This window comes from Octopus bimaculoides, chromosome 6 (genome assembly GCF_046866305.1).
Source record: "Octopus bimaculoides isolate indiv1 chromosome 6, ASM4686630v1, whole genome shotgun sequence".
Taxonomy (NCBI): Eukaryota; Metazoa; Mollusca; class Cephalopoda; order Octopoda; family Octopodidae; genus Octopus; species Octopus bimaculoides.
This window is the reverse complement of record NC_142933.1, coordinates 96,580,393-96,605,055: the sequence shown is the minus strand read 5'-3', so window position 1 is coordinate 96,605,055 and position 24,663 is coordinate 96,580,393. Positions and strand designations below refer to the sequence as shown.

Sequence of the window (24,663 nt, the reverse complement as noted above, 5' to 3'; positions counted from 1 at the left end):
GAGTGGATACTCCTTATGTGCAGAAAGCACACACACACACACCTACATACACACCTACATACACACCTACAAACACACACACACACCTACATACACAAATGCACTCATGCACAGACACATATACATAGTTATGTTCAATACCTGGTAGCACATTGTGTCCTTCAACAAGACACTCTATTTCTTGCTGTATGTATATGTGTGTGAGTATATATATATATATATATATATATATATATATATATATATATATATTACATTAAGTAATATATGTGTGTGTGTGTGATATGCATGCACATATATATATATGTGTGTGTGTGTGTGTGAATATATATATATATATATATATATATATATATATATATATATATATACACACACAAACACACACACACACCTACATACACAAATGCACTCATGCACAGACACATATACATAGTTATGATATATATGAGCGAGACATCCTCTCTGACCCATCTACAGAGATAGTAACTTTGATTAAGAACAGGTTTAGACTCAGATGACCTGTTCAACCTGTATGGAAAAGCTGACATAAACTTATGATGATGATGATGACGATGGTGCTGGTGCTGGTGCTGGTGGTGGTGATGGCAGTAGCAGCAGTGGTGGTGGTGGTGGTGGTATTGATAATACATACGAGAAGTGACAAAACAGTTACTGTTCTCCTGATTTCACTCACAAGGCTTTAGTTGGCCTGAGTCTATAGTAAAAAACACTTTGCTTAAAATACTGCACAGTGGGACTGAACCCAAGACCACATGATTAGAAAGCAAATTCCGTAACCACATAGCTATATCTGCATCCCATGTCTAGATGATAGCTTGATGTAAGTTTATACATCTTCACATGGTCACCTAATGTATCTGTACCTTATATTAGCATTCCCAAAGTCTGTTTCATTTTTTTTTGTATTAGAAAGATTGCTTCCCGACCTTGTGTTTCAGGATCAGTCACACTGCATTGCACCTTAGGTAAGTGTCTTCCCCAGGGTGACCAAATGTCTTCTCCAGTGTGACGAGACATCTTTCCCAGGGTGACCAAAAGTCTTCCCCAGGTGACCGGATGTCTTCCCCAAGGTGACCAAATGTCTTCTCCAGTGTGACCAGATGTCTTCTCCAGTGTGACCAGATGTCTTCCGCAGGGTGACCAAATGTCTTCCTCAGGTGACCAAATGTTTTCCAGAGGGTGACCAAATGTCTTCCCCAGTGTGACCAAATGTCTTCCCCAGGGTGACCAAATGTCTTCCCCAGGGTGAGCAAATGTCTTCCCTAGGTGACCAAAGTCTAGTGAATAGATTTGGTAGATATAAACTGAAAGAATTCCTTTATATGTGTGTGCTTGTGTCTCCACCTGTACTGCTTGACAACAGGTATTAGTTTGTCTATGTCCCCGTAACTTAGTGCCCCATAAGTACTGGGGGGGGGGGGTTGATTTGATTGACTAAAACCCTTCAAGGCAGTAGTACACTTGCATGGCTGCTCTCTAATCACTGAATCAAGTAAAAAAGATAAAAACTGGTTTTCCTTTGAATGTTGCAGATTGTTGAAGCCATGCCTCAGACTCAGTTAGTTGCCGAATTTGTTGAGAAACTCGGCAATTTTTATGAATTGGTTGATGACAAAGCTATTGGTGAGAAATCTGAAGAGAATGTTCGAAAACTGAATGGAGATGTGGCAAATGGTGATGTCTTCAAGTCAGAACCAATTGCATTAACAAATAAAGGTAATGTAACTCTACTTGATTGACTCTTGTTTTTTTTTATGTGCATGACATCCCTGAGCAATTAACCTCAATCATATGTCATTTCTTTTTTAAATATGCTAATTTTTCATGCCTCATCTTGTACATTATAATACAGCTACTTAGTGAGTCTCTCATCAAGACTTTGGTAAGTGCAGTGAAGTTTAAGCTTCATTAAGGAGGTCCCATAATACAGAAACATGCCCTGAGTTGTCTCTTTGTGTTGAAATTTATCAAAATAATATTAATCATTGAACTAATGCTGTCATTTCCTTACTGCACAAGTATTTCTTGTTAAGTTTTTGAGGCCTGTCACATGGAATTATTTACACTAACACTACCACTAACAGTGGTATAAATACATTCTTTTCGTTGATGCAATCTTGATGTTAGGTAATAATGTTAGTTTGTCTGAATTGAATATAGACATCTAGCTACTGACTTAGTGGAAGCCCACAAGATTATCTGCTCTTTTTCCAATCATAGCTTCTGTTTCTTTTTTGAATTCAGTATATTTACTACCCATGGACATGCTTATAAATGCAAGAACAACACAACAGACAGACCTTTCAAAAATATTTTTCCATCCTCAGAAAAGCATGGAGTAAACTACCGTTGTCAGTTGTTTTCAAGAAGGTTACTGCTAGTTCTCACCAGCAAAGGGCGTTGATAGAATAAGTACCAAACCTAAAAAAAATTAAGCACTAGAGTTGATTAATTCAACTGGAAATTCCCAAACGTAGTGCTCCAGCATGGATGCAGTCTAATAACTGAAACAAGTAAAAAAATTCAAGCTATGACTAGAATGAAACAATGTATTCTTTTCTACTCTAGGCACAAGGCCCAAAATTTTAGGGGAGGGGGCTAGTCGATTAGATTAACCCCAGTACACAACTGGTACTTAATTTATCAACCCCGGAAGGATGAACGGCAAAATCGACCTAGGCAGAATTTGAACTCAGAACGTAAAGACAGACGAAATACTACTAAGCATTTTACCTGGCATGCTAACGTTTCCTATTTCTTTACTGCCCACAAGGGGCTGCACACAGAGGGGACAAACAAGGACAGACAAACGAATTAAGTCGATTATATCGACTCCAGTACATAACTGGTACTTATTTAATCGACCCCGAAAGGATGAAAGGCAGAGTCGACTTTGGCAGAATTTGAACTCAGAACGTAGTGGCAGACGAAATACCGTTAAGCATTTCGCCCGGCTTGCTAACGTTTCTGCCAGCTCGACACCTTTAAAATATGATTCATTGAATAATTTAAGCAGTATTCTTTTCTACTCTCAGCACAAGGCCTGAAATTTTTGTGGCAGGTGGGGGTGGGGGTGGGGCAGTTGATTAGATTGACCCCCAGTATGCAACTGGTACTTAATTTATCAACCCCAAAAGGATGAAAGCAAAGTCGATCTCATCGGAATTTGAACTCAGAACGTAAAGACAGACGATATACTGCTAAGCATTTCACCTGGCATGCTAACGATTCAGCCAGCTTGCTGCCATTAGAATGAAACACATTGAAATGTGTTTTGACAATCTCATTAGGAGATTCTGGACTGACATGACAGATATAGGTCAGCCTTTATCATTGAATAATAATTAACTTCACGTGGGAATTATGAATAGAGAACTGTATTCATGATAAAATTCTTGATAAATAGAATGTATTACATATAGCTTATGGAGAGTCACTTTTTGTTTAATTCCTCATCAGCCCTGGTGAAACAGACCCCAGCATTTTAACTGTGATCAATCCATAATTTTTTGTATACCAGAGTGTACAATACCACTGACTTATTGTCTAGTATATTGATGGGTCAAAAAAAAAAAAAAATAATGTACCAGTAAACTACCAGGTTGATATAATTAGTGAACCCTTTTTTCCAAATTCCAGTCCTTGTAACTGTATGTAATTGTATAATTGTCAAATTTTTCAATGATAACACAGGGTTAGATTGTTGTGTAGGAGATGTTTGCATAGCAAGTTCTTTCTAATACTGACAGTACGAGGGGTGTCTGAAAAGTCTTGAACCTCAAAAAAAAAAAAAAAGAACATGGTGTAGGAGTGGCTGTGTGGTAAGTAGCTTGCTTACCAACCACATGGTTCCGGGTTCAGTCCTGCTGTGTGGCATCTTGAGCAAGTGTCTTCTACTATAGCCTCGGGCCGACCAAAGCCTTGTGAGTGGATTTGGTAGATGGAAACTGAAAGAAGTCTGTCATGTGTGTGTGTGTATATATATATATATATATATATATATATATATGTATATATATATATATATATATATATATATATATATATGTATATATATCTGTGTGTGTGCGTGTGTGTGTGTTTGTGTGTCTGTGTTTGTCCCCCCCAACATCGCTTGACAACCGATGCTGGTGCGTTTGCATCCCCGTAACTTAGCGGTTCCGCAAAAGAGACCGATAGAATAAGTACTAGGCTTCCAAAGAATAAGTCCTGGGGTCAGTTTGCTTGACTAAAGGCAGTGCTCCAGCATGGCCACAGTCAAAAGACTGAAACAAGTGAAAGAGTAAAAGAGTAAAAGAGGTACAAGACTTGTGATGATTTATTTTTCAACATAGTCCCCCTCGATGTCTGAACACTTTCTCCAGCGGTGCTGAAGCGCCATTAACCCGGCGTAGAAGAACTCTTTTGTTTGGGACATTAATTTGCGAAGAGGTATTGATATCTGTTGAGCTGTTAGAATAATTAGTCATTGCCATTGTCTGGGTTCAGAACATTCCTCTTGGAGCCAGTCTATCATCATGGAAAACTCAGCCGTGATCATTCTGTTTTCTGTTTTTTTTGCTTCTTTCTTTTTCTTCAGAAATCTTAGACAACATTATCCAGTATTCATGTTTTATGAAGATGTAAGGTGTGGTTTGGGGGATTTGGTTACTGTTTGTGGATAGTTCATTGTAGATCCTCTACAGCAAGAAATCTGTTCTTCATTGGCCCCTTCTCCCATTTTTTTTTTTTACACCTCATCTCTTAACGTAAAGCTTCTTCTTTGGGGTTTGCAGTCTTGCAAACTGCATGGTAATCCCACTAGCACTAGTGGCATGGAAAAAGCACCCAGAATATTCTGTAAAGGGTTTTATATTAGGAAGGGTATCCAGGTATAGCAGATACTAGAGCATGGTGCAGTCTTTGGCCCCATTGGATCTGGTCATGCGATTCATGCCAGCTTGGAACATGGATGTTAAAGTGATGATGTTGATGATGAAAGATGTGCTGTGAAAGACAACATCTAGTAAAGTTTCTACTCAAAAAGTTTGGTATAACAATCCCGTTCTTTAATCATTCAGTAACAGCTTCTTTACAGTTGCCAATATTTTGAGCATTAATGGGTTAATTAAAAAAAAAATGAAATTTGATATTTGTATTGTCCTACAGTAACTATTTTCTTCTTCTTTTAGATCTCTTTCCTCGAAATGAGGCTTTTGTGCACTTTTCCAATGATGTGTCATCAAATACAAGTGCGGTTCCAGAAATGGGTTTAGATTGTACACCTGCTGTTATCAAGAAGACAGGTGAGTTATTTTAATTTGTTTGTTGTATTAAGCAAGTATCCCAGGAAAAGTGTGAGCGTGTTTTGGGAAGTTTTTGTTTGTGTGTGTATGTGTCTGTGTGTGTGTGTGTGTGTGTGCGTGTGCGTATATATACTTAATATCTCAGCATTGAGTACAGATGTTTTAATAATTCATTTTTTTCCTTTGCAAACTCTTTGACTATTGTTTTGTTTATTTATTTTGCAGACACTGTTGTGTTGAGAAAAATTTACTTTGTATGAAAAGATTTTTCTGAAAGATTTATTAAACAACTTCATATTCTGTAGTAAAGATTGTTTGCCAACATAACATGGCAGTCCTGGTTTAGGACTAATGTTCGAAAATATAAGGACACAGATCGTGTCGTATAGCCAGCTGGAGACGATGTCTCCTGGGGCTAAACTACAGCAACATTAGTCCTAAACCAGGACTGCCATGTTATGTTGGCAAACAATCTTTACTACAAAGTACTGTTGCTGAATATCTCACGTTGTGAGATTTTAAAACAGTAATTTTCTAACTTCATATTCTCTTTTGTCTCACTTTTAACAGCAAGGGTTATAGTTAATGTTTAGTATAATTAAATGAAATTTTGGTGCCCTAGCATGAAGCTGACCATCACTGCCCAAGGTTTGTAGTTCTGTGAGCTGCATGACAATCTGCAAGCTATACTGCAACCTGCAAGCTGCAGATGGCACATAGAAAGCACCCAGTCTACAGTGTTAAGTCATTGGCATTAGAAAGAGCATCCAACCATAGATACCATGCTAAAACAGACACTGGAGCATGATGCAGTCTGTGAACACATCTGATCCTGTCAAACTATCCAACCTATGCCAGCATAGAGCATGGATGTTAAATGATGATTATGATGATGTTACATGTAGACATGATATGTGTAGATATGATGTAATGTGTCTTTAGGAATATTATGCTGAAAACAAGTAATAAAAGGGAACTAGACCAGTAATTGAAAAAGGGTTATTGGAATGAGAAAGTTCAATAAACATGTCAGTGAGATGAAATAGCTAACCAAGTTGATCTTCTGGCAGCTTGCTTGTTAACCTTTTCATTACCAACCCAGCTGAAACTGGATCTGGCTCTGAGTACAAATATCTTGTTTTCATAAGTTTTGAATTAAAATCTTCCACAAAACCTTAGTCACAATTTATGGTCCTTACACTAGCTGAATGATAACTAAGTTATTTTACTAAATTCTTTGTTATATTTAAAGTAATTGAAAGAAACACAGAGCATCTCAAAATAAATACAGTAATGAAAGGGTTAAAGTGTTTACAGGTATATTGTAAAGAATTTGACAGATTGTATCAGAATTGGAACAGTGTTTGGTACAAAAACCAGTCTCAAGAAACTGGTTTGTGTTCGCAAAAATCATATGATGTATTTTAGTTTTATGATTTTAGTTTGTATGGTGGCATGGAAAGTGAACTCTCTATTGCAAAATTGATCAAACTCACAAATGCTTCATTCAAGACATTTAAATTTCAATGGATCACTTTACTTTACTGAATATAGGAAGCATGTGGAGCTAGAGCTCAGTGGTAAGTGGCTTACAGTGACGAGGGTTCTAGTTGATCTGATCAACAGAACAGCCTACTTGTGAAGTTAATGTGCAAGTGGCTGAACACTCTACAAATACATGTACTCTTAATGTAGTTCCTAGGGAGATTCAGCATGACACAGAATGTGATAAGGCTGACCCTTTGAAATACAGGTACTACTCATTTTTGCCAGATGTGTGGACTGGAGCAATGTGAAATAAAGTGTCTTGCTGAAGAACATAATGCGTTGCTGAGAATTGAACTCACAACATTACAATGATGAGCCGAATACCCTACCACTAAGCCATGTGCCTATATGAGAACTGATATCCAGAAAGACAATATTGATTTTTGGCATTGGTAAAAGGCCACACATATTTACTATTAATGATTATAGGTTTGTATAGTTGATTGAATTAATCACATTATATTACTGGTACTTGTTTTATTGATTCCAGAGGGATGAAAAGCTAAGTCATCCTTAGTGGGATAGCTTTGTAATTAGAGCCAGTCTGTTAGATCTCTGCTCAGCAAAGTGACTTAAAGGGCTGCTCTTCTGTGCCCTTCTGTTGTTCAAGTTAGTGGACAGGAAGCAAATGGCAAAGATACAGAAGCAGGTAATGAAAATTATCCTTTAACAATTAAAACAATGTCACTGATTAGAACAGCTGCAATATTTAATTGTTAAAGGATTCTTTGTAATCGGTGTTGTTTGTAATGTGTTGTATCCGTTACACTCTTTCAGCCTCAGGTCATCATCATCACAACAACAACAACATTAACAACAACAACAACAACGGCAACAGCAGCAACAACAATAATAACCATAGTGATCACGCACGGGCTCGTTTGAACCATCAGTACAACCACAGTAACGAAAATGATTCTGGTAATGACACGGGTGAAATCAAGAGTGAGAATGGGGATGAGAGAGAAACTCCAATGACCGATGATTCATTATTGCCTATTGCAGGTCAGCAAGTGACCAGCGACACTGACAGCGATGTTGAATATTGTGACACTATTGACACGCTGCAGGATGTGTCAGAGGTATGTGGATAGATTCTCAGCTTCACCTTCTTGCTTCGTGAATGAAAATGAGTTAATGAAAATGAGTTAATACTGTTTCTATGCTTGATTGTATCATCATCACCGTCTTCATCATTGTCCTCATCGTCATCATCATCATCGTCATCAACATCGTCGTCATCATCATCATCGTCATCGTCATTGTCATCAACATCATTATCATCATCGTCATCATCATCATCAACGTTGTCATCGTCATCAACATCAACATCATCATCATCATCATCATTGTCCTTGTCGTCATCGTCATCGTCATCCTCATCCTCATCATCATCAACATCATTATCATCATCATCATCATCAACATCATCATCGCCGTCGTCATCATCAACATCATCATCATCGTTGTCATCATCATCATCATCATCATCGTCATCATCGTCATCAACATCAACATCATTATCATCATCATCGTCGTCATCATAACCATCGTTGTCGCCGTCGTCATCGTCGTTGTCAACATTTTTATCATCATCATCATCATCATCATCAACGTCGTCATCATCATCATCATCATCACTGTCATCATCAATGATCAACATGGATTGAAGGGTTTGACAGGTTCTGGCAAGCTGCAAGGCCACGATGACACTCCAGTGTCAGCTTCAGCACGATTTCTATGGCTGGATGCCCTTCCCAATGCCAACCACTTCACAGAGTGCACTGGTTGCTTTTTTTGTCATGCCACCAACACTAGTGAGGCCACCAAGTAACTTGTGAGACAAGGAAAATTACTTATGTGTATATAATTCTAAGACACTGAGCAATGAAGTAAGAGATAAATGAAGATGAAATACCTATATTTGAAAGTGAAATCGTGATGGCACTTGTGCCCAGCGTCGCCTTCCTGGCATTTCTGCCGGTGGCATGTGTAAAGACATTCGAGCGAGATTGTTGCCAGTGCCGTTGGACTGGCTCCTATGTAGGTGGCACGTAAAATACACCATTTTGAGCATGGCCGTTGCCAGTACCGCTTGACTTCGTGTCGGTGTCACGTAAAAGCACCCACTACACTCTCGGAGTGGTTGGCGTTAGGAAGGGCATCCAGCTGTAGAAATTCTGCCAAATCAGATTGGAGCCTGGTGTAGCCATCTGGTTCACCAGTCCTCAGTCAAATCGTCCAACCCATGCTAGCATGGAAAGCGGACGTTAAATGATGATGAGGATGATGATGATGAGCCTTTGTTATCAGTTAGTGTGAGACACATCAGAATCCTGCTCAAAGTCATTGCACATCATGTACATTATCAATTCATCATCATCATCATCATTTAGTGTTCACTTTTCCTTTCTTGCATGTGTCAGATGGAATTTGTTGTGGAGACAGATTTTCTACAGCTGGACACCCTTCCTGTTCTATATTTGAGAGATGAGGAATTATGTGGTAAAGATTGTTTGCCAACATGACACGGCAGTCCTGGTTTAGGACTTAATGTTGCTGTAATTTAGCCCCAGGAGACATCGTCTCCAGTTGGCTATACGACACTATCTCTGTCCTTATATTTTCGAACAAGGGAATCTAGCACCCCCACTCAGCTCAAAGCAATATCTGTGTATTGCGATTGTGAGATTTAAAAATAGTAATTTTCTAACGAGGAATTATTTACTTTATTTACATTTGACGGATATTTGTCCTCATCTTGTTTGTTGTTAACACAAAGTTTTGGCTGATATGCTCTCTAGCCTTCATCAGGTGTCCTGGGGAAATTTCGAACCTGGGTTCTCATCATCATTATTATTATTCAGGTCACTGCCTAGAATTGAACTCGATTCTTGGGGTTGCCCGTGGGCTTATGGCGTAGTGGTTAAGAGAACAGGCTACTAGCCCCAAGGTTCTGAGTTCGATTCTAGGTAGTGACATGAATAATAATAATAATAATAATAATAATAATAATAATAATAATAATAACATCGAAAAATACCTTAGGAATGAGAACCCAGGAGGGTATATCAGCCGAAATATTGTGTTGACAACAAACAAGATGAGGACAAATATCCGTCAAATGTAAATAATGTAAATAATACCCTTCCTGTTGCCCACCCTTACCTGTTTCCAAGCAATGTAACGTTTCCCTGGATCACAAGAAATGAACATCATTGCTTGTCTGATGGTGATGTGAATTTACAGTCACCACATAATGCCAAGACAAAGGTACACACATGATGGGCTTCTTTCGGTTTACACCTACCAGATTCATTCACAAGGCTGTTTGGTTGGCTTATGGCTAGTGTAGAAGACAGTTGCCCAAGGTGCTGCCTAGTAGGACTGAAACCAAGACCACATGGTTGGGAAGCAAGTGTTTTTAAACACACAGCCATACCTGACAGAAAAGCATGAATGTTACAACTTCCTATTACCTTTTCTCATGGCTGCGTATTGTAGAATTGTGTCAGTGATCAGGTTATAGATATGCAATGAAATTTTTCAACCCTTTCCTGTATACTACCTACTGACATTGACTTACAGGCTCATGAGGATAGAACTTATTCATATTTCCAAAGCTGATAGTAGAAGCCTCCCCCTTGAATAGGACCTTAGGGGCAAGTGTCCCTTCCTCATGGTATAGCAAGGAAAAAAATTTTCAAAGAGAAAAAGAATTATTCTTCCAGCTCGGAATTTTTCATTGTGCTTGAACATATTTACTATGAACTTAATTGAAATGAATTGAAATAAATTGTATAGAAAAATAACATGCAGAACTCAAACACTTATTAATTTATAAAAAGTTTAAAAAAGGTATAACAATGCACTATAGAACAAAAAATGGACTATATAACTGTTTATAGCAGAGACTCCAGCAAATAAGATCTGAAGAAGGAATTCTAATTCCGAAATATCATCGGACTATTAACCAAGTTACAACAGGTATATAGTCCAATTTTTTGGTCTATAGGTGCAGGAGTGGCTGTGTGGTAAGTAGCTTGCTTACCAACCACATAGTTCCAGGTTCAGTCCCACTGCGTGGCATCTTGGGCAAGTGTCTTCTACTATAGCCTCGGGCCGACCAAAGCCTTGTGAGTGGATTTGGTAGACGGAAACTGAAAGAAGCCCGTCGTATATATGTATATATATATATGTGTGTGTACGTGTTTGTGTGTCTGTGTTTGTCCCCCTAGTATTGCTTGACAACCGATGCTGGTGTGTTTACGTCTCTGTAACTTAGCGGTTTGGCAAAAGAGACCAATAGAATAAGTACTAGGCTTCCAAAGAATAAGTCCCGGGCTCGACTAAAGGCGGTGCTCCAGCATGGCCGCAGTCAAATGACTGAAACAAGTAAAAGAGTAAAAGAGTATAGTGCATTGTTATACCTTTCTAAACTTTTTATTCTTCACAAACAATACACAATGCTTCAAGCGAACTACAATACTCTCTTATTAATTTATGTGTTGTTATTTTGATGATTGCAGGCTATTGATGTCTTGAGTTCAACAGCCAGCAGTGATAATGAAGCTGTATTTACGCAGTCACCGGTGAAAATGAAGAGGGACGACCCCGACTATAACAGCCTACACCAGTCTGCCAACACAGTGCTTGCAGGGATTCAAACCTCAACCAACATCACTGCCAGGTCAGTGCAGCCTGATTTGATGGTGATGGCCAACTCGAATTCTTATGCCTATGTACCAAATCATCGTAAATTCTCTTCGGACAGTATGGCTGTGAACATCGCTTCGAGGCAGTCGGTCAGTGAGGTCGATCATGAATGCTTTGTTAATGGTATACCTCAGGATGAACACCAACCAAGACCACCGGCTGCTGGACACGAGGCTGAAATGGATGTTACTGTACGTGGTGGAGAAGAAGAAGGACCATCTCGCCGATCGTCCAGGAGAGTTTCCAGCAGCAGTTATGGTATTTCCTCAAGGAACATGGGAAGAGGTTGGTAGACAAAAAAATAGTTTTTTTTTTCTTTTTTTTTTTTCTATAGTTTCAGCTTAGAGCTGCGGCCATGCTGATGCACCACCGTGAAATTTTAGTAAGTCCCTGGGTAGGATTGAACTCTGCCCAGGATGTTCAATGTGGCTGTCTAATGTCTCTACCCACGAGACCACCAAGACATCCAAAATATTTTTAAATGATAATGATGATAATGATGAAGATAATGGTGATGCTAGTGCTGATGATAGCTGTGGTGTTGTTGTTGTTGGTGGTGGTGGTTGTGTTCGTGGTAGATTTGGTGATGGTGATGGTGGTGGTGCTAGTGCTGCCATATCACAGTCCATTTTACCTAGCTGCAAGTGTTGGATAAGTCTTCTCCAGCACAATGTCCTACCTCTTGTTGCAGCCTTAAACCTTTAGCTTCATAGTCCCAGCTCTGAAACAAACAGGAAACAAGCCTTAAACCTCCTTGTCCCAGCTCTGGAAAAAAAACAGGAAATAAGCCTTAAGCCTTTAGCTTCCTAGTCCCAGCTCTGGAAAAAACAGGAAACAAGCTTTAAGCCTTTAGGTTCCTAGTCCCAGCTCTGGAACAAACAGGAAATAAGCTTTAATCCTTTAGCTTCCTAGTCCCAGCTCTGGAACAAACAGGAAATAAGCTTTAAGTCTTTAGCTTCCTAGTCCCAGCTCTGGAACAAACAGGAAATAAGCCTTAAGCCTTTAGGTTCCTGGCCCCAGGCCCCAGCTCTACTGCTAATCCTTTCTCTTCACTGTCTATATTTGTATGTCATGAGGTATCTTATGGAGTTTCTCCTCTCACCTTTTCTCTATATTGAGTAGGGCTATCTCCCTGAAGGGATAGGAAAAATAGCACTGAAATCCAATATTATTCCAGAAATGCTTATGGTAATTTTGAGGGTGGCATGTGCTTTGCGAGCAGAGGTTTGGTTACTGCTGCCATGTATGTATGATCTGTTAAGAATATTTTTCTAATCAAAGCACCTTTTTTGGTGTACATATCATGAAATCCCCGGCCAACTTTGAAACAGAACATAAGAGAAATGATATAAATTAGGAAAAACAAGTCTGTCGTCGCAGAAAAGAAACAGAAAGAGATAAAGATCACTAAACGAAAGCAACCCAAAACAATAAAAATTTTGAATTATTATTATTTTCAAGGGAGATAACTCTTAAGAATAATTATGCAGTTATGTTCCTTAAGTAGCGTTTTACGGAGACCGTAGAATATTAGTTCTAAAATCTCTCTAAGAGATAAAAAAATCGCTGTAGAGTCCGTTCGAGTGGACAGCCATGTTGAAGTCGCTACGAATATTACTCGTAGAATATTAATTTTATTTTCAGTGCGTAAGTATTCATATGAAAGATTTTGGGACCATAACATCAGACTAACTTCTTTATAATGACTAATATCTCTGTGTAGATTACCAGGCAGAATTCTGGTTTAAGCAACCCCATAAAACCCCTCGTAATTTAAATTTCTTTTTTGAATTTGCAGGAAAATTGTACAAATTTGTGATCTACACAAGGGAATTCATACGATTATGCAAAAAAAAAAAAGAAAAAAAAAGATTTATACCCTCTCCCCCCATAAATTTTAAAAGTTTCATTCTTTTTCGAATTTTTATTTTTTTTATTCGGAGTTTAGAAAACGGACAGCACGAAATTTTTGCTTAAATCCCAGCGATAGATCACCTTTGAGTGAATCATCATTCCATTAGATGTGTTTATGGGCGGGGGGGGGGGGGATACGTGAATACATGTCAGAGACAAAAGAAATGAGGAAAATATCAGGTGGTCGTGAGATGTACTAAAAATAACAGCTAAATCGCTTACAATCACAAAAAAAAAAAAGAAATTTTTTTCCTTTTGCATATTTGTATGAATTCCTTTGTGTAGAACACAAATTCACAAACATTTTCTGAAATTTTCAAAAAATAAAAAAGTTATGAGGGGTTATACAGGGTTCTTACAAGCTAACAAAGGAACCGATTCTTCCACTAAAAAAAAATTTCTCAATCCTTCCTCAGGATACATCTTTCTAGAAGGCCTTCACTGCTCACAGTTTCTATACAGCCATCAGTTTACTGAAATTTCATGTTAAACATCGACGGTTTTAGCCTTACTGGTCTTATAACATTGCTTATTCTTCATAGACTAAGTTTTAAAAACAGAAATTAACCCATCTGTACATTGTTTATATATAGAGAAATATGTGGTTTATAGAGTGAGGAATAGATAGATAGATAGATAGATCGATAGATAGATAGATAGATAGATAGATACAAAATTAAGAGGAATGACCAGCAAAAGTGGACTCCTATATGCTAGAAATAGATGCCAAATCACCTAACCATATTGAGAACATATTCTTCGTGGTTAGGTGATTTAGCATCTATTTCTAGCATATAGGAGTCCACTTTTGCTGGTCATTCCTCTTAATTTTGTATGTAATATAATTTTAATCTTCGGATTTTTTTAAATATGCTAGACCACTGGTTTTAATTGATTAATATCAATTTCTACCCTTATTATTAAATTTTTAGATAGATAGATAGATAGAACAGAAGTAAATTCTGGCCCGCTCCCAAAACCTGACTCCACTTTCATATCATAAAACTTCCATCTCTCTTCTAGATATTTTATATTTACAACTTTTACTTTTGTGTACAGGTCAAGGAGATATCGGATACTATCCCGGAGGTGTTCACATACCATATCTTGGAAGTGGTGCTGGCGGGGCAGGACAGCCAGGTGGCAGTGTTGCTATGGTGATGAATCCACCAAACTGTGTTACAGAACAAATTGCTTTGGCATTGTCACGACTTCAGACTGATCTTGTAGCTGTGCTTGACCGGTTGGATACACTGGAAGAAGGTCGTAGAAAGGAGAAAACTGTAAGTTTTATTTAACATTAACAATTTGTTTATCAGATTCAGGTGTGAATTAATTAATTAATTATTATCATTTGATGAATTTCCCCACCATCACATTTTACAATCTAATTTCTCATGCACACAAACACACACACACACACACACACACACACACACACACACACAATTATATGTACACACACACACACAATTATATGTACACACACACTCACACATACAATTATATGTACACACACATATATAAGCACAGATGTGGCTGTGTGGTGAGAAGCTTGTTTCCCAACCATATGGTTCAGGGTTCAGTCCCACTGCATGGCACCTTGGGCAAGTGTCTTCTACTATAGCCTCAGGCTGACCAAAAGTTTGTGAGTGGATCTGGTAGACGGAAACTGAAAGAAGCCCGTTGTATATATGTATCTCTACATCTATGTGTCTGTGTCTTTGTATCTGTGTTTGTTCCCCCACCACAGCTTGACAACCAGTATTTGGTGTATTTATGTCCTGGTAACTTAGTAGTTTGGCAAAAGAAACTGATAGAATAAGGACCAGGCTTTAAGAAAAAAAAAAAAATACTGGAGTAGATACATTTGACCAAAAATTCTTCAAAGTGATGCCCCAGCATGGTCGCATTCAAATGACTGGAACAAGTAAAAAATTAAAGACACAGATGCACACGTATATTATTCTCTTCTTATTCTTCATAATCTTCATTTAACGTCCATTTTCCAAGCTGGCATGGGTTGGATTGATTGACATGTTCTGATGGGTCCAAGGGTTGTGTCATACTTCAGTGTCTGTTTTAGCAAGGTTCCTATGGTTGGATGCCCTTCCTAACACTGACCACTTTACAGTGTGTACTGAGTGCTTTTCTCGTGAGGTCGTCATGCAGCTTGCAACCCCGTGTAACCCGAGGGAAGGGGCTTCTTACAGATGAAGGTTAATGTGTGGGGAAAAGGAGTTGGATGAGAGGAGCTTCTTGTAGGGTAGCCATAGGGATGCTTAGGAGAGTGCTAGAAATGAATCAGTTGCAGCTGTAAAGAGACAAATAATGGTGTGATGGGGCTGTCTGGGCGGCACCTCAGGGTATGAGGTGAGTGGGAACTGAGGAACTAGGTGTGGGTGAGGGTTTGTAAGAGTGTTTGAGGGAAGGTATAGAGGAAGCAAGAGAGGGGAGGTGAGGGCAATGCCTGTGAGGATTGAGCAAAGTTGAAGGGTGGATATAGGGGTGGGTGTTGCCAATGGTAGCTGTATTGAGGAGGCAAAGGGATACAAGAAGTAATAAGATAGTAATGATGGTATACTTCATATGGGGTGGAGGGCAAGAGAGATATGATGTGTTTGGGTAAGCTACAGGGAAAGAAGAAGGGTTAGGGGAGGAGGAGGAGGTGGAGTGGTATCAGGAGGGGTAGCCATGATAGCCGCAATGGGAGAGGTGTGGGGGTCAATGTGAGGAGGAGCTGAGATGAGTGAACCAGGACTGTCTAAATAAAGGTGACATGAGATCAGCCAGTACCGAGGAGCAGCAGTCACTGTGGTTGTTGTAGAAAAGGCAGAAAGAGGAGGCAGTAGATTTGTAGGTCAGAAGTTAAAGTATATTTGTGGGTGACTTGATGCAAACCAACTGAGTGGCCTGTTTTTGGGTGTGGTCTTAGATGTCTATCTGTGTAGCAGCTGCATGTTCCCACAAAACATACACACAATCTCATGTGCAGTTGACATATAGACACTCCCCCCCACTATGCAAGGGCATTATTCTTCATGTGCAGGTGCACAATGATTCCAAACTTACAAAATTTTTGTGATATGGCTCCACAACAAGGAACAATGAAACATCTTCCAAAGACGCCAGTTCTCTTTCTTATCAGCAACATCAGAGAATATTGAACAGAAACAACAATCTTATTCAAGAATATAAAGATATTGCACACATACAGAAGACCAAAATACTGAGAGTTCCATACAACACATGCAACTTTACTAAGTACAGGGTTTGGTGAATAAATTATACAAAAATGAAAATAACGCTGACATCTCATTTTAACAGATATACTTACCAAAATACATTAAAATATCTTGAAATACTAAAGAGTAAATTTATTCAATAAAATCACCATTGGCTTCAACCACAGTCTCCAGACGACTTTAGAATCTCCTGCAACTGTTCTGGACAGTCTCTACTACTCATTGCAGACAAGTGTACACTACCCCTAAAACAAAACAAAAGATACAATGTGTATACAAAAATTAGCAACTGCACCAATAGCATGATTATGTCTGAAGCAATTTTCACCTATGCGAATTGCAGAGCATCTGTCACACACTCACTGAGTTCACCTTGCTAGTGTCTTTCTTCAGTGGCCATCACCTGAATCTACATGCTTCCATACATAAACAAGCTGGATACTGAAATGTGTATAACATTTCCTGACTACAATACAGCATTTTATGATAAACTATTGCTTGGCAAAGGCTGATACTGCAGATGGAAACAGCTTGATAATTGATCTTTAACTCATGTACATAGATTAAATTCATTTGTGAAGCAACATAGAGTAACCAATGTAAGTCTCCCTATGAACTTCCACACAACCACATATTTTAGATGTTTAGCATGTGCTAACTACAGACCCTCAATAGCTGTAGTTCTGAAATTTTTTAATATCCAGACCTGACCCAAAACCTGGATTTTTTAGGGGGATGCACCAAAATAGTAAATCACAAGTCAGTTAAAGAAACATTTATTATATTTATGGAGGGAAAACCGTTGGAAGCTGCTGGAAGGATGATGAGGGCCGCATGCGGCTTTGGGAGATGCAGTTGAGAACACTGATCTATATGGTCCTTCAGCCAGCTTGAAGGACCATATAGATAAAAATCTCACATTCATCTTACCTAAAGAAGTCTGCATTTAGACCCTAATATATGAAAAAAAAAAAAACTGAATAGTCACAACACAAACTCCATGGGTCATAAATTTGCTTTATGAAAACTGGAATAAATCACGGACTGTACAAATAGCTAAATCCTTATGGGACATAACTACTAGCTATTTGGAAGATATCAAGAGTTATTTCCCTTGAATATTTTTTTTTTAGCCGGGTTTTTGTTACATGTAGATTTTTGTTTCTCCCTATCTTTCGTTGCTTTCTTTATCATGTGTTTTCCCTCATTTACTGTCTTTTGTACTCTCTTTTCTTCTCCCTCATTTCATTGTACATCTAGCCTCTTTTATCACTGATCCAGAATAATACGGTACACACAATTCTGAACTGTGTCACACTTATCATGGATCGATCTGTGATAACACAGGTCGGCAATCAGTCAAAGATTTCTGCTTGTACTGCCAAAAACGCACCTCAGCGAACACTTGCAATGCCCTGCCACCCAGAATGCACTGACAATTGCTCGTATTTGCATGACTGTGCTGTGAGGCTGCATACTTTTTAGACATTCATGTACCCATCATCAGGTGACCGGGGAACAGAGGAAATATGAAGGCACCTAATTCTAACAAATGACACAGATGAGTGTATTCTCTATGAGAAAAGATGGAGAAGATCAAGAAAATACATGACAGTAGAAACTTCATTGATGTGGTCTGCAAATTTGGTGTCAATGGATTTTCCATTTGTTCCATATTGAAAGTGTGTGGATGATTCATTTGTAATGAACCCTGGCGGCTACAACGGGAAGCAAAACAGAGAAGGGATTTAACGAGAGTAATCTCCCTCGAGCTTCTAGAATGTTTGAGAGCTTTCTGGAAGCTTCCGGTTTACGTGGAAGTTGGGGACTTCTGGTTCATTTCTTATATAAAGCAAGGAAAACTAAATTTGTGCCACTCCATGTCTGTCTAGCCTTAGGCTGGCATCGAGTCAAGCTGCCACACTTTACGTCCGCTCATACACACATTCGCCTCACTTACTTGGAGACATGTAAATGCAAACAGAACATATTCATGTAATATTATAAGCTTTCCTTCAATTAACCTTGTATGTTAACGCATTACCTCCAGTAATAAAAGTTAGGACTTATTACAGGTATCTTATTACAGGTATTGTAGTGTGTCATTAAATCAGTGTTACCACCAAAAATGGATAACTCTGACATCACTATACATTCATCACTGTTTGTTTTTGGGGAACCACATCCCTATGATAAACAAAGATAGATGTAATTCTTTTTTACTACCCTTATTTTTTCCCCCTTTCATTTACCTATCTTACCAGTCCTAACTTGCTGGCTGGGGCGATTCCTTGGCCATTAGATATGATTGTGTGCTGTGAGAAGATAATTGACCTGATGTTTCAGACGAAGGCATCTCTCACAAACATCAAAACTGGATTGATTACTCCCCCCCCCCCCACACACACACAAACATGCATACACATGTTTATTAATATGTGCAAATGTGGGTTTATATTTATGTTTTTGTGTACATGTGTGTGTATGTACATGTGTGTCTGTGTTTTGTGTGCTAGCATGGAAAACGGATGTTAAATGATGATGATGATGATGGGAGTGGTTGGCATTAGGAAGGGCATCCAGCTGTAGAAACTCTGCCAGATCAGATTGGAACCTGGTGCAGCTATCCGGTTCACCAGTCCTCAGTCAAATCGTCCAACCCATGCTAGCATGGAAAGTGGATGTTAAACGATGATGATGATGATGATGATGATGATGATATGTATTTATGTATCTGTATTTATGTATATACATGATGATATTTAATGTAAATTTCATGTTTTTAAGTATGCTTTTTTATTATTTATATATATGTTGTGTATGTCTGTGTGTGTGTCTGTGTGTGTGTGTTGGTTGTGTGTGTGTGTGTATGTGTTTATGTGTAGCTGGTAAGCTGTGTATATGTGAAATATTTGGAACCAGGAATGTTTCAGATTTTAGACTGATTTTATATTCACATCTGTAAAATAGAACGGCTTGAGGAATAAGCTCCACATCTGAATACGTTATCTATTTACATTCATAATATGGCTTTTATATATTCCATTAAGTTAAGTTTCATATCAATTCGATGTTAGTCCTGTTGTACATGTAACAATTTTATTTTGGCAACATTTTGCTTTTCACCAAAACAAATCCACTCTATCACACATTGATTTCAGCTTGGCAGCCACATGACATGGCTACACACCACTTTCACTGTTTAATCTATACCTTCATGTTTTTCTCACCTATAATAGTCTGTTGGCTTTCAAACCTTTCCTAGTGCTTTCATATTCACTTTGCATTCGCTTTGCTCCTCTCACCTGAAAAAATTTCAGACTTTGGAATTTTGGATAAAGAATAAGTAACTCCGTGTATGTGTGTTTGTATATGCAAGTTTGTATGTATATATGCTGCTCTGTCTCTGTCTTTGCCTGCATAAATGTGTGTATGTGTGTGTGTGTGTGTGTGTGTGTGTGTGTGTGTGTGTGTGTGTGTGTGTGTGTACATACATATACATGCATATTGTCAGTTAAATACATTTTGAAATCTGATGATTACTATGAATGTATGAAAGCACTAATTGAATTTTATGAACATTACAAAATATCTTTTTAATGTTTAACATACTTCAACATTGTAAAAAAATTGTTTTTAAATATAATAATAAAAAACGTGACAACCAGACCAGGTTGTAACTTTATTTAATACCTATTTACACAAATTTGGAAAAAAATGAATGTATGTCAGTCATTCTATCTCTGTTTCTCTTTTGTATATATATATCTGTGTGGGTGTGTGTGTATGTGTGTGTGTGCATATATATATATATATATATATATATATACATATATATAAGGACTAGAATCGAAGGGCCTTAGAGTCAACCTCGCTAAAACCAAAGTCCCAATAAGTAGGAAGGTAGACAAAACACAAATCCCTTCAGGTAGATGGCCCTGCTCGATCTGTAGAAAAGGTGTAGGCAGAAACTCTATAAGATGCACCAAGTGCAAGCTATGGACACATAAGAGGTGCAGCAATATCAAAGGAAGGTTAACTAGGAAGTTAGTTTTTGTATGTAGCAGATGTTCAGGAGCAATAAACATTGTGAATGTGCAGAAAACAACTGCTGTCACGTTCCAGGGAGAAAAACTAGACGTAGTTGATAGTTTCCGCTATCTAGGTGACCAAGTTTGTAGTGGGGGAGGGTGCGCTGAAAGTGTAGCTGCTAGAATAAGAATAGCCTGGGCAAAGTTCAGAGAGCTCTTACCTCTACTGGTGACAAAGGGTCTCTCGCTCAGAGTAAAAGGCAGACTGTATGACGCATGTGTACGAACAGCCATGCTTCATGGCAGTGAAACATGGGCTGTGACTGTTGAAGACATGCGTAGGCTCACAAGGAATGAAGCCAGTATGCTCCGATGGATGTGTAATGTCAGTGTGCATACTAGAGAGAGCGTAAGCACCTTGAAAGAAAAGTTGAACCTAAGAAGCATCAGTTGTGGTGTGCAAGAGAGACGATTGCGCTGGTATGGTCATGATGTGGCGAGAATGGATGACAATAGCTGTGTGAAAAAGTGCCACTCCCTAGCAGTTGAGGGAACCTGTGGAAGAGGTAGGCCCAAGAAGACCTGGGATGAGGTGGTGAAGCACGACCTCCGAACATTGGGCCTCACTATATATATGCCTACTATATATATCTATATATAGATGCCTACTATATATATCTATAGTCTAGTTTACAAACTTTTCAGAATTTTTGGTTCATGGGTATATATAATCCAAGTGGGTACCAATATGCACTTCTACTGATTGATAATGCTGGTTAGCATGTTTGAGTTTATGTACTTTCAGTTGGTTGATTTACCTATTCTTTGTACATTGTCCTGCCCGACAACCCATTTGTCTCTAAAGAGACTGTATGCTTTCTGGTAGAGGAGAAATAATAGTGACTCAGTTTATAAGAAATTAAATGACTGCATAAATAAAAAAATTGGTTATTCTCCATTCTCTCTTTTCGTTAAACAAATTCATTATTATAAATATTATATATTTGATATATATATATGTATATATATATATATATATATATATATATATATATATATATATATATATATATATATATGCATATATGTGTGCATATATGTGTGTGTCTATATATTTATGTTGTATGTGCATATTTACATACAACATGAGGTGTTTTAGCACAAAGTCTGTGTAGAGCTGTCTTGGCTATTTTCCATTAAAAAAAAAAAAAAATTAAAATTAAAATGTTCTTCAGTTTACAACTAATTCGGTCACATAATTTATTGTTGTTTTTGTTTATTACCAACTTAGCTCCAATTGATTAAATCTCTAATCAAAAATTGTTTCACTTGTGATCATCTCATCTCATTCTCATATATAAATCTATTGAGGGATATGTAATTTAATGTGCTTTTTTTATTAAAATAATATAATGTGCTTTGAGGGGTATTTGGTTGTTAATTCTAGCATCTTAAGCAACTACATAGAAGCCTTCCTTATCGGCTTCTAAGTGTCTTTTTCTTATAATAGAATAATAGAATCTATTTTGAAGAATATTTGGTTGTTAATTCTAGTAACTTCAGTGACCACAGAGAAGCTTTCCCTGTTGGCTTCTATGTGTCCTTTTCTTATAATAGAATAACAATGTGTTTTGAGGAATATTTGGTTGTTAATTCTAGCAGCTTGGCAACCACATAAAACCCTTCCCTATTGGTTTCTCTGTGTGCCCTTCTTTTCTTATAATCGAATAATAGAATCTATTTTGAAGGATATTTGGTTGCTAATGCTAGCAACTTTGGCGACCACAGAGAAGCCTTCCCTGTTGGCTCATAGTAGCACTGTTTTATCACTCCATTGGTTCCTGCATAACGGTCGAAATGTATGCTATGTTTGTTGGCATCCTCATACTTTCATAAACACCCTTTAACCCTTTCCATGCCAAATAATGTCGATAAAGCAATACAAACTCTGTAGTTTGTTCAAACCTGCTTTATCTGGCTTTGCTGATATATTTTTTCGCGTTGCAGGCAAATCTCTACTAAATCATGCAACATGTCAAATATTTTGCCTCTTTTCTTTTTTTAATTTTTTATTTATTTATTTTTATTTATTTTATTTTTTTTGAAAATTTAGTTTCATCATTTTATCATTTTTCTATGAATGCATTAACACATTTAGCACCTTTAAGTATTATGAATGCTAATCATTTGCTGTTAGCTTTTTGTATACACATATACACATATCAACATCTTTATCAATCTATATTTATGTATATCTACTTATATATATATATATATATATATATATCAGTTTTTTCTGTAACTCTCTCTCCCTCTATCTCTATATGTTCTTCACCTCTCTCCTGCTTTCTGTGTGTGAGTATGCATACATACATGCACAGATGCATCATACATACATACATACATACATACATACATACATACATACATACATACATACATACATATATACACACATACACACATACACATGCATGCATGCATGCATGCACACATACATACATAAACACATGTATACACACGTACATACACACACATATACACATACATACGTACATACATACATACCTACATATGTACATACATACATACATAAGTTTGTGTGTATGTGTAAATGTATGTATATATTGAAGTGCAAGCATGTCTGTGTGGTTAATAAATTTGCTTCACAACCAAGTGGTTTTAGGTTCAGTCCTGCTGCATGGCACTTTGGGCAAGTGTCTTCTACTATAGCACTGGGTCATCTAATGCCCTTGAGTGTGAGCACCTTGGTAGACAGAAACTGTGTGGAAGCTTTAATAGATATAGGGATTGGATAAAATAACGGAAACACCTTAAAATTTCAAACAAATTTATTTTGATATGGGGTAGGACCACTTTTGGCAGTAATTACAGCTTGAATTCTACGAGGTATGGACTCGTACAAAGTTTGAATTGTTTCCAAAGGAAGTTTCATCCATTCTTCAGCTAAAACAGTCTCCAGTTCTTGTAGTGATAATGGTGGAGGATATCGACTTCTTATTTGTTTTTCTAAAATGCACCATTAATGTTCAATGATGTTGAGATCTGGAGAGTGCGGTGGCCAGATAAGATGTTCAACTTCACTTGAATGTTCCTCGTGCCATTCAGTAACAACTTTAGCTGTGTGAATTGGTGCATTATCATCCCGAAAGATTGTGTTGCACAACCATAGGATGAAATTGATCAGATAAAATGCTTAAATAGTCTTGACTAATAATTCTGTCATGAAAGGAAACCAATGGGCTGGTGTATTTCCAAGATATAGCACCCTCAGATCATCACAGATCCTCCTCCATGTTTAACAGTTGGAAGAAGACAGGCTGGGTCAAATGCTTCTTTTAGCTGTCTCCACATGTATACTCGGCTGGTGGTTGGAAATAAGGTAAAGGATGACTCATCCGAGAAAATGACATTCTTCCACTGCTCTAGGGACCAATTCTGTAGGTTTTTACTCCACTCTAAATGCTTTGCAACGTTTGTTTTTGAAAGTAGTGGTTTTCTTATTGCAGCCCTCCCGTGAAATCTGGCTTTGTGCAGCTCCCAGCGAACAGTTTTTGTGAAAACTGGGTTCTCGAGGTGGTCATTAAGCTCTGCAGTAATTTTGGGAGCTGTACTTTTGTGATACTTTCTAACAATTCGTGTGAGAGTCCGATGGTTCCTATCTGAAAGTTTTGGTTTTCTTCTGGACTTTTGTTTCGACAAGGAGGTTTTTCCCTCTTTCTCAAAGGCTGTCATTACTTTTGAGACAGTACTTCTTGATACACCAAACATTTCGGCTGTTTTTGTTACGCTAGCGCCTGCCATACAAGCACCAACAATTTGACCTCTAAGAAAGTCTGATAGATCTGTCATTTTAATGAATGTTAATTACCTTTTTCT

General features: G+C 37.9%; 1 protein-coding gene across 4 annotated transcripts in view; it reads left to right on the top strand.

Annotated features, from left to right (window-relative positions):
• LOC106882786 (acyl-CoA-binding domain-containing protein 5) overlaps nt 1-24,663 on the top strand; it is a 64,070-nt gene that overhangs the window by 32,045 nt on the left and 7,362 nt on the right. For 2 of the 4 annotated variants that reach the window (XM_089354329.1, XM_089354330.1), the window contains exons 4-8: nt 1,557-1,740; nt 5,196-5,309; nt 7,635-7,939; nt 11,387-11,858; nt 14,547-14,770. In XM_089354329.1, coding sequence (XP_089210455.1) covers nt 1,557-1,740; nt 5,196-5,309; nt 7,635-7,939; nt 11,387-11,858; nt 14,547-14,770 — 1,299 coding nt within the window. The remainder of the gene's footprint in view (nt 1-1,556; nt 1,741-5,195; nt 5,310-7,634; nt 7,940-11,386; nt 11,859-14,546; nt 14,771-24,663) is intronic. The other 2 variants (XM_089354332.1, XM_089354331.1) reach the window with 1 other exon arrangement.